The 19,209-nt window shown below is 44.7% G+C and overlaps 1 protein-coding gene and 1 long non-coding RNA gene across 4 annotated transcripts in view; one reads left to right on the top strand and one right to left on the bottom strand.

The window, feature by feature from the left end:
• The window catches only part of gtpbp8 (GTP binding protein 8), a 43,513-nt gene extending 28,263 nt beyond the window's left edge, over nucleotides 1-15,250 (bottom strand). Inside the window, exons 1-4 of one of the 3 annotated variants that reach the window (XM_077735948.1) lie at nucleotides 14,954-15,244; nucleotides 12,401-12,584; nucleotides 12,105-12,258; nucleotides 8,710-8,808 (exon numbers count right to left, since the gene is read on the bottom strand). In XM_077735948.1, the coding sequence (XP_077592074.1) occupies nucleotides 8,710-8,808; nucleotides 12,105-12,258; nucleotides 12,401-12,570 (423 nt within the window). In that variant the 5' untranslated portion in view covers nucleotides 12,571-12,584; nucleotides 14,954-15,244. Of the gene's footprint in view, nucleotides 1-8,709; nucleotides 8,809-12,104; nucleotides 12,259-12,400; nucleotides 12,585-12,681; nucleotides 12,844-14,953 lie in introns of those variants that run through there. The other 2 variants (XM_077735949.1, XM_077735950.1) reach the window with 2 other exon arrangements.
• Nucleotides 15,251-15,441: 191 nt separating this feature from the next.
• LOC144209902 (uncharacterized) lies at nucleotides 15,442-19,209 on the top strand. The gene is made up of 2 exons (XR_013329273.1): nucleotides 15,442-16,577; nucleotides 16,862-19,209. It is a non-coding gene; the product is annotated as an uncharacterized LOC144209902 (long non-coding RNA).

Raw genomic sequence — 19,209 nt, forward strand, 5'->3', positions numbered from 1 at the left:
CGCTGCCGTGGAGACACCCCCGAGGCGTCCCCATGGAGATGCCCACTGCACAGGCCCCGAATCGAGACAGTCGCCGGCCGCGTTGCGGCCGGCCTTGCCGTTCAACCCCCGTCTGACTCCCAGCACAAAGTGAAATGCACCGGCTGCCAGCGTACCATTGCCAAGACGACCCAGCCCCTCACCTGTCGAGTCTGCAGAGCACCCTACCACCGGTCCTGCTCAGGCACTACCCGTGATGCTGCGGCAACTATGAGGCCATCTGACACCTGGTCCTGCCCACAATGTGCCACCACCCCGACACCGGTTACCTCCCAACCCCAACCCAACCCCCCAAACCCCCTCCTACCCTTCCCAAAACCAAAGACGGACATCCCCGACGTAGCCAAGAGATCCATGCTGCGCATCTTGCAGTGGAATGCTGACGGCGTGAAGACAAAGTCTGCCGAGCTGGAAAAGCGGATGGTCGAAGGCAAGTACGACATTGATCCAGGAAAGCAAGCTGCGGGCCAAAGACTCCACCCCGACCTTCCCGGGGTATGCTGTCGTCCGTGCCGACCGCCCCAAAGACCAACCCGGGGGCGGACTCATGACCCTGATCAAAGACGACCTCTCCTTCATGAACCTGGGCGCCTCCCTGCGGGGCCTCCTGGAGTCGTCCACGATCAAGGTACGTGTGACCCGGCACCGCTGGCTGATGGTGCACAACCTCTACGCACCCCCATGCCGAGATCCGGGACCAAATTCCGAACTAGACCTCACCTGGATCGGGGCGAACACCGACGTGATCATCGGCGGTGACCTAAACGCCCACTCCGGCCTCTGGGACCACAACCAGCCAAGCGACAGCCGTGGGTTCGACATCGAGGACTGGCAGCTGAGGAACTATATCACACTCCTCAACAACGGGTCGGCAACAAGAGTGAACCAAAACACCGGCGGGCTTAGCACACCCGACCCCACCTTTGCCCACCCGCGGCTCGCCAACCATGCCAAATGGACTGTTGATGAGGACCTTGGATCCGACCACCTACCCCTGTCCATTTCAGTGGCCTGTGTCGTCCGCCCGTCGTGCCCACCCCTATCAACGGCACGGTGGAACCACAAAGACGTCGACTGGCCAACCTTCACTCAGGACGTAGAAGACGCAGTCCTGAGTTTCAGAACCAACACGCCCCGGCCATTGACCGACCGCCTCTCCTGCTTCACGACTCTGCTGAAGGAGGTGGGGAAGCACATTGTTGGCAAATCCCGGACAGGCAAGACGAGCAACACCTGGATGTCGGCTGACGTGAGATCTGCCATCAACGAACGCAATCGCCTACGCCGCTTCGTAGGCGCCCACAGAGAAGACTGGCTAGCCGCTTGCAGGGAAGTGAACACCCTCACCTGGTCGGCCAAGGAAGCAAAGTGGGCTGCCCTATTGGACAAGCTGGAGTTCAACCTGGACACCAGCAAAACGTTGCGATTGATCCGCTCTCTCAGCGGATCAGTTGATAACTGCGCGCTTACTGAGACCTGCAACACAACAGCCGCCTCTACACTATCAACGTGGGGAAAGCCGATGTTTTTGCCAAGCACTATGCCGCAGTGTGCAGACTCTCCTTCTTCAAAGAAGAACGACACCGCATCCGAGAAGCGAAGCAACGGCTGGATGCCCCATCAGCTGACGGCGAGAGCTGCGCGGATTTTAGCGAGAGCTGCGCGGATTTCAGCGAGCGGAAGCTCAAAACTGCAATCCATCAGATGCGACCGACGGGCGCCCCAGGCCTGGACGATATCCCCCCCATCCTTCATCAAGGCGCTGGGACCTGCGGCCAGGCGGGAACTCCTGGGAATCTTCAATGAATCCTTCAGATCCGGTTCCTGCCCGCAGGCATGGAGAGAGGCAAACATCCTACCTCTCAGGAAGACTGGCAAACCTGCCAGTGACATCTCTTCCTATCGTCCAATCAGCCTGACCTCGTGCGTGGTGAAGACCCTCGAGAGAATCATCCACAACCGAGTGTACTACGAGGCAGAAACCGGAGGTTGGATCTGCAGAGAGCAGGCGGGCTTTCGCAAACTGAGGAGCTGCGAAGACCAGATCCTCCACATCACGCAGACCATTAGCGACGGCTTCCAACGGAAAAAACCGCTCCGCGGAGTGATGGCCCTGCTGGACTACAGCAAAGCCTACGACCGTGTCTGGAAGGAGGATCTCCTCCTGACGGCGCTGGACGCAGGCATGCCAGCCCAAACTGCCCGGTGGTTAAAGAGCTTCCTCTCCGACCGCCGAGCCAGGGTCCTAATAAACGGGGAGCGGGGAAAGTCTGTTCCACTGCCCCAAGATCTCCCCCAAGGCTCTGTCCTTGCACCCCTCCTCTTCGTGTTATACATCAACAACCTCCGAAGAATCATCCCAGCAGGGGTCGACATCGCGCTTTATGCCGACGATGTTGCCCTGCTGGCACAGAGTACACGCAAGGAAGACGCTGAGGCGGCGATCCAGAACGCAGTCAGAGCTGTCTGCGAGTGGAGCTGCAAAAAGAAGATGAAGTTGAACGCCTCGAAGAGTGAGGTCACTTTCTTCTCAACCGACCCAAGGGAGGCTTCCTGGACCCCGTCCGTCACTGTGGGAAAAACGAGCCTGCGCTTCAACCCCACCCCCAAATTCCTTGGGGTAAAGCTCGACAGGTGCCTGAGTTTCGGGCCACACGTGAAGGCCGTCACCAAGACAGTGGCTTCCCGAAACCGCATCCTTGCCTCTCTGACCACAAAAGACTGGGGTTGGCAGAAAAACAGCCTACGCTCTGTCCACCTCCCCCTTCAGCGGAGCGTCATGGACTATGCCGCCCCAGCATGGCAACCCTTCCTGTCGCGGTCCCGACTCGACGACCTTGGTCGCGCCCAGAACAGTGCCCTGCGCATCGTGACGGGCCAACTGAGGACTACACCCGTCGAGGCGCTGCAGCTAGAAGCGGGCGTGTGCTCCTACTCCTCGCGAGTAAACCAACTAGCAGCCATCTCCTTTGAAAAAGAACTTGCTACTAAGACAGTCATGCACCGTCTCCAGCGTTCCAGCTGGCGCAAGACCGCGTCGGGAATTATGTCCGCCCTCCCCCCACCCTGTCAAACCAACGAGAGGTCCTCCCGCCCCCCATCGAGTGCCCATGGGTGAACGACACCGACCTCTGGACGGTCTCTGCAACCCTTGGGAGTGCCACAAAACTCGATCCCCCGCCAGTCCTTCGGGAACGTGCCATCTCCGCCATCCGTGCAGTCGCACCAGAGGTCACCATCTACACCGACGGCTCTGCTACCGATGGAACAAGGGTCGGCGGGGTGGCAATGATCGTCACCACTGGAGATCCGGCAGACCCAATCACCACGCACTCAAAGCCGATGCGTGGGGCCCCTTTCACGTCCTCCTTCGAGGAAAAGAAGGCGGCCATGACGATGGCCCTGCAATGGCTAACTGACACGAACATAGCTGGTGACGTCGCAGTGTGCTCGGACAGTCAATCACTACTGACTGCCATCGCCAGCCACTCGGCCGACACCGGCGAAATCCGTCGTCTGCTGAACCAGCGCAGGGCTCGGACAGCCCTCCTGTGGACCCCAGGTCACTGCGGGTTGCCTGGGAACGAGATGGCAGACGCCCTAGCGAAGGAAGCCGCCTCCTCCAAGGTCGATGAGCCACGACCAATCTCATTCGCCCCAGCCAAGGCAGCCATCAGACGACTAATTCGCGACAATCCACCTAGACCGGATCATCGCGCAGCGGTCGTCTACCCAAAATATAACTGGCGCCTAGACTGTGCGCGCGTGAAGAACCGGAGCGACGCGGTTCTCATCGCCCGCCTCCGCTCGGGCCACCACCCAAGCCTGAGAGCCTACCGTCACCTTCTCAACCCCACCCTCGACCCAACCTGCCCCCTCTGCCGGGAAGAGACGCAAGACCTCGAACATTGGCTCCAGCGTTGCCCCGGCCTTTCTTCCCTCCGCCTCCAGATCTTCGGTGTCGCCTCACCCCCCCTGGACGTGCTGGTGACTGAGCCGTCGAAGGTGCTAGCGCTAGCCAGGCGTACCCTATGTTAGGGCCACCTGGGCGCTGCCTCTACAACAACAACAACAACAGGCTGTGAGAGGTTCACAGCTGTTTGAGCATTCTCCAACCATCCTGCAGCCTGTTAAGAAACCTATTTCCTATTTAAATTGATCTGACTCTTTCTTAACCTGCTCCTGAAGTTTTGTATTTTCAGATCTATCAACCTCACTGAGAGACTCGACGCTGATGCGGAAGGTGATATGAATGACGCGGACAGCTAATATGGCGACGTGTCACTTTATTTTCACCACTGAACTTTTAATAACTTACCAGTAATTGCCTTGTATTTGTGCCTATTTTTAAATACATGTGTACATGTTACCTGGTTTCTCTTTTCATCCATAAAATTAACCTTATTTAAAATGTATCTTCTCACAATTCTGATCAGCTAGTCGAAAAGTAGAGCGGCAGCCTCTAATTGAATGGCACTACGGCGAAAGAAAAATTGAACGGCATGCCGTTGATATAGATTTTATAGTAAGTCGCCCCCGCGTATAAGCCTTACCCTTTAAATTGCTTTAAAATCAATCATTTCCTTTCTGTGCTCCGAAAGAGTGTTGTCTGCATGTAGACATATTCAAAGAGGGAACATGAGCAGTACAACCAGGAAGTGTCTTTAGCAGTCTAGTGTTTACCAAGTCTCTGGGTGCAATAATAGCATGAGATACAGTTTACGCAGGTATCATGGTCAGCCGCAAGACCGCCAATCAGCCTTAAAAACTATAAGGATGTGCTGACATGGTAAACATCTATAAAGGCTACTCGTCAGTCACAGCATGTGATAGGTTCATGAATAATTACCCTTCTGATGTAATTATCAATCACTGCAGGCAGCCATCTTATTCAATTATTGACATTTAATTAAATAGATTGCATCCTGGATAAGGACCTTAAGGGAAGATACAGCAAAGCAACAAGACCCCCCCCCCCCCCCCCCCCTGTCTTCAAAGTATTCTCCCGAATAGTAATTCGCGTACCGCATTAAGGCCAAAAATCAAGACAATTACAAGGTTGTTGATTAATTCAACACGCGTAAGCAAAAACAACATCTGTAACTATAATAACAATCACGGTATTTTAACAATAACAGAACAGGAAACTAAAACCAACCCTCATTTGGATTAAAACAATCACGCCTTCATTTGACCTAACAACCATATAACAATTACATAAAGGAGCGCAAAGTGCGTCACGAGGTATGCACACTATACGAGTGTTATGGAAGTGGCAGATATCCCGAGTCCTTGCTGCCTCCTCGGAGCCCGATCAAAAGCCCTCAGAGCCCGATACTGGGTGAGATGTAGGATAGACAATCCTTGAAAGAAGTCCACGTGAGAGAGGACCAGACGGCTGTTTATGACCTTGAGCACTTTCCGAACAATAGGAAGAATGATTTAACAAAGAAATGAATTACTACACATAAATGTATAATAGCAATACAGAATAAACCCAACATTCCCCCGTTAACTACGGTAAGATGGCGACGCCCTGAGCGAACAGTTGCAAGAGAGTTTTTTTCATGTTTTATGCAAGGTACGTTTTTTTTTTGTTTTTCTTGAATTACATTTGTTATATGGTGGAGCGAATGGTTAGCACGTCGGCCTCACAGCTCTAGGGTTCTGGGTTCAAATCCTGGTCACGTCTACCAGTGTGGCGTTTGCATGTTCTTCCCGGGCCTGCGTGGGCTTCTTCCAGGTACTCCGGTTTCCTCCCACATTTCAAAAACATGCAAGATAAGCTAATTGGACACTGAAAATTGCCCTTAGGTATGGGTGTGAGTGTGCGTAGTTGTCTGTCTCCTTGTGCCCGATACCTCAATACATTTTTCATTGGTTTGGGCAGAAAGACAACCTCCCTGAGCGCACCGAGTACCAGTGTGAGCGACATCACCATTGCCTGCTATGGGCACACCAGTGTCACCCCTGCCATTAGCAGGGGCATTTCAATGTTATCTCAAATTTTTCATGTAAAACATTCTGTAAAACACAAAAAAACATAAGAGTGGACAGAGCTACTGTGCTGGCTGCCGCATAAATGGCGCCATCATGGGGAAAGGGGCAAAAAAAGTTAGGATTTTATTTACGGCGCGCCATATGATTGCTCCTGCAGAGAAGGCGAGAGTAGCGCGCAATTGCGCCCGCGCGGATCTTAGAAGGAACATTGGTCAAGGTCCTCCGGGGGGGGTGTATCGAAGTCCAAATCGGCTGAGGGAATCACAGTCCGAGTCCGAATCTCCAGCCCACAAATCAATTAGCTCACAACCGTCATCACAATCAGAATAATATGAGTCGAAACAGATAACTGGGGCAATCAACAGGGGGAGATGGAGGCCGAGGACTCTCCCTCCATTTGGGAAACGAATAGCTGGAGTTTGATATCAGATAACTAGGGCGATGAAAAGGGGTTACGGAATTGAGATATTCTCACTTAGTCGAGCGAGTAGCCAGGAGCGACGATGTGAGGGATGGGGCCAGTAATCGAGAAAGTATGAGCAGGGTGGTTGGCATCGGCGAGAGGCTCGGCGCAAGGGTCAGTGGCTTCCCGCTGAGTCCATGTGGTCGGATCGTTCTGTTATATCTTTGGGGAGAGGTCAGGGTGAGAGTACGAGGAATAGGACCCAATCGCAAGGAAGCAGGTGAGGACGAGGGAAGTAGTGCTCATAACAAAACTTGAATAACTTAGGCAGGATCTTAGAAAATAACAAAGACTTAGAAATCAGATCACAAAACCAAACCGGAGTAAAGACCGCACGGGGAATCGAGGAACGAGGTAACCGCAGACACTTGGCAAGGGAAATACAGTAATACCTCGACATACGAGTGCCCGAGTTTGATTTTGAGCAAATATTTATCTTGAGACACGAGAATTTTGATTCACGGGCATACAGCGGACGCGAGAGGCTGCTCATAAGGACATCATTGGCACTGTCTTTCTGATCGCATTTTTTCAATGTTTTTTCCCGTTAGTCAGTGCCAATGGCAGAGCTTGTTCGCTAATAAGAGAGGAGTACTACTTCCCGGGCAAGTTGGAAAGTGGTCGTGCGTTATCCTATTGTCAGGACATTTGTGTGCAACATTTTGGGAATATTTTGAAGGGAAGACAAAACCAAACAACCCTTGGTAGGTTGCATCTGAAAGTCAGGGTGGAGGCATGGTAAATAATGCCAACCCTGGAGAAGAAAGGTATACAAATGTAAAACAAAATCAGAATGAAGTTCAGTGTAAGGTTAAATTAAATTTATTTGTGTGTCTGCATCGTAATGCAAGTTACCACGTCATGCACCGCTCTCTCCATGTCGTCCCGAAAAGTCTTAAATTTTCTCCAAAATAGACAGGGGCGCCTTATATATGGGCAATACTAAAATTGCTATCATGATAAAATATAATAAATCAGTCGATAGGGTACACCATCCTCTACCGCTCTCTCAACATTCCACGACTCTACTATTTTCCCAATAGAAAAGGTACTGCGCAGTGACTGCTGGGATATATATATTTTTTGTCAATACATCCAGTATGACGACGAGCACACTCATTTTTTGCCCGACGTCAATCCGGCTGGATTTACAAAAGAACTCCTGCCGCTAGATGTTGGCGTGGACATCGACATCAACACAGCTTTATGAAGGATGGCAGGGAGTGCCAGGCTAGTTACGCTAGCTATTAGCTAGCTACTATTTGCGAATGGATTGTGGCCTGGACATCTATTAGGGGAAGGCAAAAGTGGAACAACTGCTCCCAAGTACGACAGAGCCGTGTTGTCTTTTTACGATGACTGAGTGTAGCGACGAAGTCTCTCCACTTTCAAAGCAGCCGCGGCGGCAGTTTCTGATGGTGCCTTTACTTATGTTCTTACGGGGTCTTCATAGTGAAGTTGATGCCAAACAAAATCGGTCAGATACGAAGCCATGTTTGCACAATTGCCCCCGGGCCATAAAGCCCCAACATTCCTTATTGGAAGTGGTAAAATCGATCATTTTAAAAACTGCAGCCCGAATTCAAAAATCAAGCCCGGTAACATCGTAGAGCCGTACATTTGCAATTGTTTGTTCAAAACCACATTCAAATTGGATGTACGGTGTTGTCTCCATTTTGTCCGATGTTAACGGACAAACACACTTATCCACACCCTGACACATTCTCAATAATCGCTTTTTTGAAAAACTGGGGCCCAAATTTAAAAAATGAGCGAGGTAACATCCTAGAGCCGTACATTTGCAATTGCTTGTTCAAAACCGCATTCAAATCGGATGTACGGCCTTTTTTCCATTTTGTCCGATTTTAACGGACAAAGACACTAACGCCTTCACACACTTAGAAATAGTAAGATGTATAGATGATAGCCCATCTTCAAAAGCCTAGTCAAACAGTTTTAAGTGTACGGCTGGGGTAAACGACGTAGCATAAAAGGGGAGTTGTTTTTGTTTTTTTAAAATATTTTGTCTTTCTATGAAATAAATGCGTTCAGAAATAAATTCAGTTTAGATGTCAAAACCTGATCAAATGGTTCTTTCGGTGTTAAAGGTTGCCGACCCTTGATTTAGATGCCCCAGGTTTTCTTCTCACAAACAAGTATCTAAAATGTCTAAGGTTACAGCCACCTTATTTTTTATGAATACTCACAGGTGTTTTGGAGATTCTGACATCCACATGAGGACTCAGTGAAAATAGACATTTAATAAGAGATGACTTTCCCACATTGCTTCGGCCAATGAAACACACCTGCGAATACAAACCAAGAACATAAACATTAAAGGGTTCAAGATAAACCTAGATAAAAATCAAGAGATACTATTTTTTATAAATGGCACAGAGATAGCGTGAACGTTCCATTGTGTGATTAGCAATTAAATAGACAAATTAAATTTTGGTGATGATCTGAATTTGGGGATGGCAGTAGTATATTTACTGTGTTACAAATCATTGTGTCATCAATTGAATCATTCATGACCCACAATCCTCTGTTCTCTATACTGCAGGAAACAATCTGTAAACTAATTTAAGATCAATAATAAGTAATCTGAAAGCCAAGAGGAGGAAATACTGTGATTTTTTGCCACTTTGTGGCTTCAATATTCACTGCTTCATTACATCGTGTTTAATTTTTCTGAAATATAAAAAAAGTTCATAAAAATGTCAAAATCTACACTGCAACTTGCAAGCAGAAGGCCGATGAAATATGGCAGAAGTCAGGGCACCGCTTCTTTGGCGCTGAAATGGTTGGCACTCAGCACCAAAGAGGAAGCGATTTACCATACAAGAAGAATGGCGCACTGAATACTATAAAAACCCAAGAAACACGCCGCCAAGCCTATTCCACCTGTGTTTGGATTTTGTATCGTCCTTGCCAAAGAACACAAAAAAGAACAAGACATGATGACAGTGAGCGAAACAGTGACGTTGCTATGCTAAAGGCATAGCACGCTATTGTGGCATAAATGAATCTACCGTGCGTTTTACCAAGAAAGAAGAATCGAACATTCGGAAGATGACCACAATATCCTTTTCCAAGGACACTAAGCGAATGGTAACCAGTTCCGGGCCAAGGGCCCAAAATCTTGATGTTTTGTTACCAAAGCAATTCTGTTACGACCTTTGCTTTATAGCAAGGTGGGAAAGGCATACTTCATCACCAAATTGCCAATTAATGGTAAGGAGAAGATGCTCTCGGGAAGACGTTCTGGTACCATTCTTTGTTCATCGCCGTGTTTGTAGGCAAGATGTTGAGCAAGCTCACTACCAAGACCGAAATGCCACCCCACACATGAATTGTCTCAGGAGGTTTCATTGTTGGCATGACAAAAGACCAATGGTAGCGCTCACCTAGTCTTCTCCAAAAAGCCTTTATCCAGATGTCCCAAACAATCAGAAAATGGGATTCATTGGAGAAAATGGCTTTACCACAGTCCTCAGCAGTCCAGTCTTTGTAACTTCTGAAGAATATTAGTCTCTCCCTGATGTTTTTGCGGGAGAGCCGTGGCTCCTTTGCTCAAACCTGACTGTTGCCATTTCTGAGCAAGCTCTGTAATGGTGGTGGCCCGATCCCGTAGCTGAAACAACTTTTCCTGCCCTGGTGCCTGTTTGGCATCAATTGAACCTCTCTTCCAACCATCCAGGGGTAATTTGGTGATAAAGAATGCTTTCCCAGCATGATGGAGCACCATGGGCAGGAAACTCTTCAGACCTTAATCCCATTGGGAACTTGTGGTCAAACCTCAAGAGGCGGCCGACAATCAGAAACCCACAAATTCTGACAAACACCAAGCATTGATTATGCAAGAATGGACGGCCATCAGTCAGGATTTGGTTCAGAAGTTGATCGACAGCATGCCAGGGAGAATTACAGAGGTCTTGAAAAAGAAGGGTCAACACTGCAAACATTGACCTATAGCATGTAATTCTCTTTTAATACTTGTGAAATGCTTCTAATTGTATGTCATTATACCATAAACACATCTGGCAACCACCTAAAAACCCTGAAGGAACAGACTTTATGAAAATGTATTCTCAAAACTTTTGTCCATAACTGTAGGCCAAGAGTCAATGCGCTTACCAAAAAAAGTTAAAATAATTAGTGCTAAAGGTATTGAAATCAATAAAACAACAAAGGTTTCAGAATTGATGCACCTGTTTACTTTTGATGAAGTAATGATTGCACACTTTCTCTAAATCATATCAACTTCATTTCACTTTTCAAATATTTGTTTGTCAGCTATACGATATATTTAACTGAAATTAGCTGATACAAACAACTAACGATTTATAGAGAAAAATCTTGAAAATGATCAGGGTGCCCAAACTTTTCCATACAATTGTATACGATGTTGTTTTTTGCATTGAATTACGACTGAAAACGTCGGCTTACATTCTGGGTCTGTACATACCCATTCTCAATGCTAGATGGAGCCAGATACCTTTAAAGCGAATGCAGAACACTGATGGTCAATTGAATAATTGATGCCTTTATTGTCATTATACAATTCTAAAAGACTTAAGTCCGCCATAGGACGACAGCGCTTCACGATTCTATCTCCAGAACAGATTAATGGCGCAACCCAGTGTTACGATTGTTGCGGGAAACAGAAGGGGAAACGAGGCGAGTAGCGTTAAGGAAACATCTTTAATCACTCAGAAGGGATCCTTACAAACAAAGAGGACTTGGCAAAACGGAAGCGATACCTTACCGGAAACATGAGGACAAGAGGTATTGAAGATAAAGGTAGCGGAGCTGCATGACTATTGAATCCACGCAGTGACATCCAGGAACATTGCTGGAATTGTGCAGGAGTTGGTAGGAGTACAAGGGCATGCCGAACGCATGCAAGAACGATCCGACAATGGTACTAGGTAGGACTCATTGATGTGTAAATACCAAAACAGGAAGTAATCAGCAGATTGACCGCAGCTGCTCATCCCTGACGGCATGCCAGGGGGGACAAATAGGCCGCTCCTGAAAGCCAGGGATTAATTACATTTGCTGAGAATCCAAAGCTGTTATTTTACACTTTTTTAAAATTTGTATCTAAAGTTTATATTTTGAAAAACTTTTTAAAACTAAACCAAAATTCCTGAAAATATACTCGTATTTTTACTTGTATAACATTGCAGTATTTTAAAGTGTATACAGCATTATTATTTAAATTTGACATTTTTAGTTTCTTGTTTGGAAACAAGGTTCACTTTTTCAAGTTTCACAAAAGTTCATTGAGAATTTTGGATTTATTGTTTTATTGATATAAAGAATTTTTATTTTCAATGAAAATTTTCTGATTCATGTCTGTATTTAGGCCCATTAAAGTGAAGTGGGTTGTCGTGAAATAACAATTTGTTCAGATAGACAAAAATGTGTTGAAAAAAAAAAAAAAAAAACAAGGGCATGTTGAACATATCTCCATGGTTTAGGGAGGCAAACTATTTAAAAAAAACACCAACGTACGTTAGATTTGACCCAATTTACATAACCCATTAAAAATTACAACTGGTGAAAGAATGTGGTTCAACCAAAACACTCCACTTACCTCAGGTTGTTTCAAACTAGGTGTGTGGTCCATCCTCTCTGCAGACACAAAATAGTCAATTTTATGGGACGGCGAGGAACAGAATAACTTTTCAGCTTGCAACAGCTCCTCAACACAGGGATGGAAGAGCTGAAACTGTGCCCGATCCACAGAGCTGAAGGCATACAGAGAATATACATGCATTTGTACCTCTATAATATTTGAGTGTTTGGTCTTCATACCAGGTAAACAGTCAAGTAAACGTAATAATATTTAATAAGAAAACGTAACAAACATTAAAAAAAATTAAAGATTACCTGTCCAGGTAAGTCTCCAAATCTTTAAAAGGGTAAAGTAAGTGCTTCACTTTGTTTGGGTAGCGAACTCTAGCCTCTTGCAGTGATGCTAACTTGTAAATTCTACGTTGTGATAAAATGGACATCTTTTTACCAAGTTGTAGCCAAGGAACAGGTCCCAGATAAATCATTTTCCCCTAAAGACCTGCACAAAGGGAAATCATTGTAGTTAGAATCATATGTTTAAAGCTTGATGTTAATGTTTGCGAAAAAACATTTTCGGAAAACCGATCTCGTGTTACCAATTTCGGCTCTAATCCGGATCGTCTTGGTCAGTGGTGGCAGACGAAAATGTCATCGTGGACTGCTAATAGTTATGCTCAAAGCATGATATGTGGACAAGCATTGCCCATTCACACGTCCGCATTTTATTGTCAGCCAACAATGTAGCCAGACGGTCAAGCAGTCAGAGCGACATCAGCAGAATTTTGAATTTTAGGGCTTACTGATTGGGCACCCCATCTATTTTGGAGAAAACTTTAGAATTTTTAGTGTGCGCTATATGCGTTGCTGTTACGACTGTCAGCCTGGATATACAATATTTTGTAGGTTGTGTTGTTTTTGTGTTTGGTTTGTTCTGCAGGTGCCTGGAGCTGTGGCTCCATCCCTGTGGCAGAGCCCTGCCCAGGCCAACACAGCTGTGACGACTTCCCAATCATCCCTCTATTGGGGTAGACCTGCCAACTGGCTTAATAATGTTTTGTTCATGTCGAGCCAATGTGGCCAAACTGGTTTTACAATTGTTTGTTAGGATAGTGGAATGTAGAATAGGCCAACTAGCTGGCCTTGCAATTGTTTGTTCGCACTACGAATTGTAAGATAGCTAACTAGCTGGCCTTGCAATAGTTTCCTTGTATTGTGGAATATGGCCCACTTTGGAACTGTTTGTTCGAAATGCGCAATATAAGATAGGCTGCGGCAGTTTGTGTGTGCTATAAAAATATTGTGTTTGTATACAACTTGAACCTGCTAATGTCTAACCATATTAGCCCAAAGTTTTGTTTACATAAGCTCTGTCCTACATCACTGTCTTAGAAATATTACCCTATAGTTCCTATATAAAGACTGAGCTAGTGTTCATTCAGAGAGAATTGCGAGCAAGGCAGGCTGTGAGAGGTTTACAGCTGTCGGAGCATTCTCCAACCATCCTGCACTCCGGTAATAAACCTATTTCCTATTTAAATTGATCTCACTCTTTCTTAACCTGCTCCTGAAGTTGTATTTTCAAACCTATTATACTTTGGAGCCGTGACCCGGATCCTAACAGCCAACAATTGCCGGAGCGACGACAGAGCACGACGACAGCATCCTCAATTGGAAGGATCAACCCGGCGGACGTTCCCTATAAGTTATAAGGATAGGTTTCTAAGTATCAGTATTTTTTTCAGAATTGTGATTGGTGTTGCAGGCTATCTTCTTTTGATTTTTACTGACTTTCGGTTAATTTTGCTTTTGGTAACACTTTTACAAAGGTAATTCAATTATCACAGTAGGGATGCCCAGAGGGAGGAATGCTTTCTTTGTTCCTGACTGTCGAGACAGGCAAAGGATGATCCCGAACTAGACAGGCATTTAGTTAACACTTTTACATTTATCCAAAATGCTTTGATATGCAATTGTCTAAATTGACCTGACCACGCATATAAGCCGCCCGCGCGTAATGAAAAAATGTTAACTTAATAATTACCAAGCCCCCCCCCCCCCCTATTCCCATTATCCACCTCCGCATTCATGGTTTTAATAGGGAGTACAAATATGTTACTTTGAAAGGAAAATCTTAAGAAAAATCAAGTGGTATTTCTGAGATACTGTATGAATAAAAAGTACATTATTAGGGTCATTATCATAAGGAAGGTAATGTGCCTGTCTTTGTAACGCCCACATTTTTAATCATTTGTTTAATCTGATTCGTTTGGGTGGGAGACCCGGAGTTCTGTATGGATCAATTTGTCAGGAATAAATCATCTGTGGATTAACTCGCTCAACCCTGGTCTGTTTCCTGCGATGATGAACACGCTCCGTTGTTAGACGGGATAAGACAGAGTTAAGGAATTGGAGTTAGGTGCTAAAATTATTAGTCTAACAGTTGAAAGAAAAATGTTATATTCTGGGAATCTTTTACCTCAACAAATGCTCACTTTGGGTGGAGGCAGAGAAAGCGGGAATCTCGCCTTTTATCGAGCCAATAAAGATTACTGGTCAAGGAACCTTCAATAATGTCTTGCTTATAACACTTGTATCACCAGATCTTTCAGAACAAAGAAAAAAACACCCCACAGTCTCTATGTGGCCGACGACTGACTAGTTTGCCTTTCGCCGAAGTCAGATGGGATAGGCTCCCGCAAATCTCCGCAACTCTTACGAGGATGCGAAGTACCGAAGTTGAATGAAATAATAAAAATTAAGAAATCGCCAACCAAAAAACGAGGGGTCGGGAGGTCATCATGTGGAGGCAACTGTATATTCACATGCTATATCAGTAATTAAAACTTTAAAAATTAAGTCATTACTCACGTATATGATGTCTGTATGGTGTCTAATATTTTAGTAAAACCAATTTGTATCATTAAACCCTTGCCTAATAGATCGTATCAAAATAAATAGCGTAGGGCAGTCAGAAAAACTTCGGTCCAAGCTCAAGTAAGTCCGTGAGAAACAAGAAGAAAAAAAACATTCTCAAAAAGTTCCCATCTGAGAAATGAGAAATATCTTGAGGATTTATTATTATTACTAGTATATTATTATTACTAGAAGTGTCATTGTTATTATTACCAGTATTATCATTATTTATTTTTACTACTATTATAAATATTATTATGCCCTCCCCCTCCCTGTTCTTCTGTGGTGAAATTCTTCTTCGGCACTGTTATGAATAGTGTAAACCAGGGGATGAACCAATCACGGTGAGGTATACGGCTCCAGAGGGCGGGACATTGGCTGGGCTGTCCAGTGCCTCGCTCACTCACTCATTCATTCTTCCAATCAGCTGGGCGGAGGGGAAGCCTTGAAGCCGATCACTCCGCTCGGCTCAGAGAGCTGCCGTAATCCAATACGATCTGAGAGCGAAAGTGCGCATGTGCCACAGACCCGCGCGACTGAAAGTTAAAAATTCAATCCGAGACTCATTCCAAGTGTAAACACATATTACAGCCCAAGAGATGTCTGTTTCAAAGCCTGCCGTGAAGAGAAAGGTCAGTGATGAGCACAGACAGATTCAAGAAAAGTGGGGAGTGCAATATTTCTTTGATGAGCACCGGGGCACACCGACGTGTCTCATTTGCACAGAAAAAGTAGCAGTGCATATGGAATACAATTTGTAACGCCATAATACTACGAGACATGCTGAGGAGTACAAAAAAATACCAGATGAGAGCCAACCAGGTTGACAGTCTTAAAACACGTCTTCTGAGGCAACAGGATTTCTTCAAGAAGGCTACCAAAGAAAGTAATGCAGCAGTCGAAGCTCGCTACGCCGTTTGTGAGCTGATTGCTAAAGCAAGAAATCCATTCACAGAAGGTGAATTCATCAAAAAGTGAGTGCATATTACAGGCTGCACATATTGTCTGTCCAGAAAAGAAAAGTCGGTTCAACCACACCAGCCTTTCTGCAAACACCGTGGTAGAGCGCATTTCTGACCTGTCAAGTGACATTTATGATCAACTGTATGAGAAAGCGCAATGTTTCACAGTGTATATTCAGTGGCTCTTGATGAGACCACAGACATCACAGACACTGCCCAGCCCGCAATATATGTCCGTGGTGTTGATGACATGTTTGAAGTGATGGAGGAGTTGCTCACAGTAATTCCAATGCATGGCCAGACCACCGCTAAGGAATTATTTCACCAGCTGTGTGATGCCATTGAGAATGCCGGTTTGCCATGGAAGAGCTTTGTTGGAATAACAACTGATGGAGCCCCATCAATGATTGGGAGGAAGAATGGGCCATGTGCCTTTTTGGGAGCAGATATTTGTGTGAGAGGTTCTTCTCCACCATGAACTTCAATAAGTCCAAGTATAGGTCCAGACCTGATGAGCATCTTCAAGCTCTATTGAGGGTCTTCACTGCTTCCTCCCTCTAGCCAAATGTGGCTCAGCTATGTGAGAAGAAGCGCTGCCAGGTCTCTAGGAGCAAGAAGTAAGAGAAGCTGTGTCCAGAATATTTCATGTTCAATGTTCCATTCAAGTTCAGAAAGTTAAAATTTAAAGAGCTGTTAATACAGACTTTTGAAACTTTTGAATATAAATAAATAGTTTTCGCTACTTAGCCAGCCACTGTATATCTACTGTATGCTCATTATTATTATTATTATTTTTATTACTGATTGTTTTATTTTTTATTCATCTTTAAGTTAATTTATTTAATTCATTATTTTTCATTAAAAAATAAAGATATTTGATAACGTTAGAATGTTTTATCAGGGCTTTTCTTGTGGAAATCCTGATGCGGCCCAGTCTCACCCAGACTCTGCCACTAGCGGCCCCCAGGTCAATTGAGTTTGAGACCCCTGGTGTAAACCGTAAGGTAACGCTATAATGCAGAAAAATCAGAGAATCGCTAAACCAATGGTGGATTGATAGGGCCTACAATGCCTTCTCTGCTGGCCTAAAAAAATATCTGAATCCCAGACTGATGTTAATTATTATATCTTGCCCATGAGTACTTATGAATTAATTCCAGTGTCTGTCAGTTTCTTTTCATTGCTTTTCTCCTGGTTGCGCTGCTTCCAGATGTGTATTTTCATATTTAGGCATTTAACCAATCACATTTCAGCCATTGTTTGTTGCCAGGTCAGAAATCTACCTGCTGGCCATCACAATCAGTTCAGCAGCATATTAAGCGTCGATAAAGCTGTTGCTTTAACCAATCAAATTTTGAGTTGGCTGAAGGATGAGAAGAAGTGGATATGGCTGCAGATTTACTGTCAAAGCCATTTTCAGGAAGGACTTTTCAAGAAACGATTCACATAATTAATCATCATTAGACAATTGTTAGGTTCATTAATAATTACCTTCGTCCGTAATTATCAATAACTGCAGGCAGACATCTTATTCAATTATTGACATTTAATTAAATAGAAATGGATAACAATGGGTAATACCGCCGAAGGGGAGAGTTTCAGCAAGTGTCTCCTTACAACTTCCGAACGTCTCCTCGAATAGACGTTTTCGTACGCCTCTTATTGCCATGAATCAAAACAATTTACAGAGTTGTTGATCATTCCATCACGTATGAGTAAAAACAACATCTGGGACTACAATAACAATCAAAGTATTTTACCAATAACAAAAACAGGAGACTAGACCTAACAACATTTAGATTAGAGTAATTATACAACTTCTTTGACCTAAGAATCATATAATATAATCATAATCATATAATGGTTACATACAGAAAAACCCGAAGTGTACGGTTACATAACGATAACAACATTCTTGTTATTGGCCGAATAGCCCTGGCCTCGTCACCAAGGGCCCACCAAATCTCAAGGACCCAGATTGGGTGGATTGTTTGTATAACCATCCTGGAACAGGCCGTCCAGGTTAAAGATGACTTGGCAATACTCGTGACCTCGCAACACTTTGAAAATAGAAAGAGAATGATTTAACGAAGAAATGAATTAATACAGAGAATAGAAAGAGAATGATTTAACAAAGAAATGAATTAATACAACTATTCTAATAGTAATACAGAATAAACCCAACAACAATCTTCTGATTTTTTTCTTGAAAGGAGAAATCAAACCAGTTAGGTCTAATAATATGAAACTAAGTTTAATGGTAAAGCAAAATATTCTTCATTACAAACAAATATATAATAATGTAAAACTAATAACCCTAACATTATTATTGATGCTTTTTAGATGTCACGCAGCTGTAGCTGCAGTAAAGGTTTTATAGCCATAAAATAGTTATTGAGGGGTGGATTGATTCAGACCTAGCAATACTGAAGGCATAAATGTGAAATGCACAGCCCACCACTGGGCCAAACACTGTCATTGTTGAAATTGTTAATCAGACCGTGATAAATATCTCGATGCGTGGCTGCTATTAAGCGGTCAGGGACTACGTGTTTTAGTAATATCTGCTAGCTGATCCAACTCAGCAACCTTAGTGGTAAATAGTCACAGGTGCAAATTATTTAGGTGTCGGTTTTTTCATACCCCATCTGCCGTCTAGATTAAGTCGCTGTTCCCATCCCCCAATTTATCTTAATTTGGAAACAAATCGGGCTGCTCATATACTAGTTGTGCCAGCTGTGCCTCTGCCACCATGGTTACGGCAACTGAAAGCATTTGCTTTGCAAGTTTTTATCAGTAGTTTCTTCAGAACTGGTATCACACAACAAAGCTTAAGGCATACAATAGGCTGTTAGGATTGGCTTGTTTACATTGCTTTCTCCCTGTGACTGGCTAATAGGGTTTGCAATTGTTACCTTGTATTGTGGAATGTGGCCAACTCACTTTGGAACTGTTCGTTCGAATCGCGCAATATAAGATAGGCTGCGGCAGTTTGTGTGAGCTATAAAAATAACGTGTTTGCATACAACTTAAACCTGCAAATGTCTAACCATATTAGCCCAACGTTTTGTTTACATAAACTCTGTCCTACATCACTGTCTTAGAAATATTACCCTGTGTTCCTATATAAAGACTGACCCAGTGTTCATTCAGAAAGAATTGCGAGGACGACAGACTGAGAGGTTCACAGCTGTTTGAGCATTCTCCAACCATCATGCAGTCCAGTAATAAACCTATTTCCTATTTAAA

Source organism: Stigmatopora nigra, chromosome 16 (genome assembly GCF_051989575.1).
Source record: "Stigmatopora nigra isolate UIUO_SnigA chromosome 16, RoL_Snig_1.1, whole genome shotgun sequence".
Lineage (NCBI taxonomy): Eukaryota > Metazoa > Chordata > Actinopteri > Syngnathiformes > Syngnathidae > Stigmatopora > Stigmatopora nigra.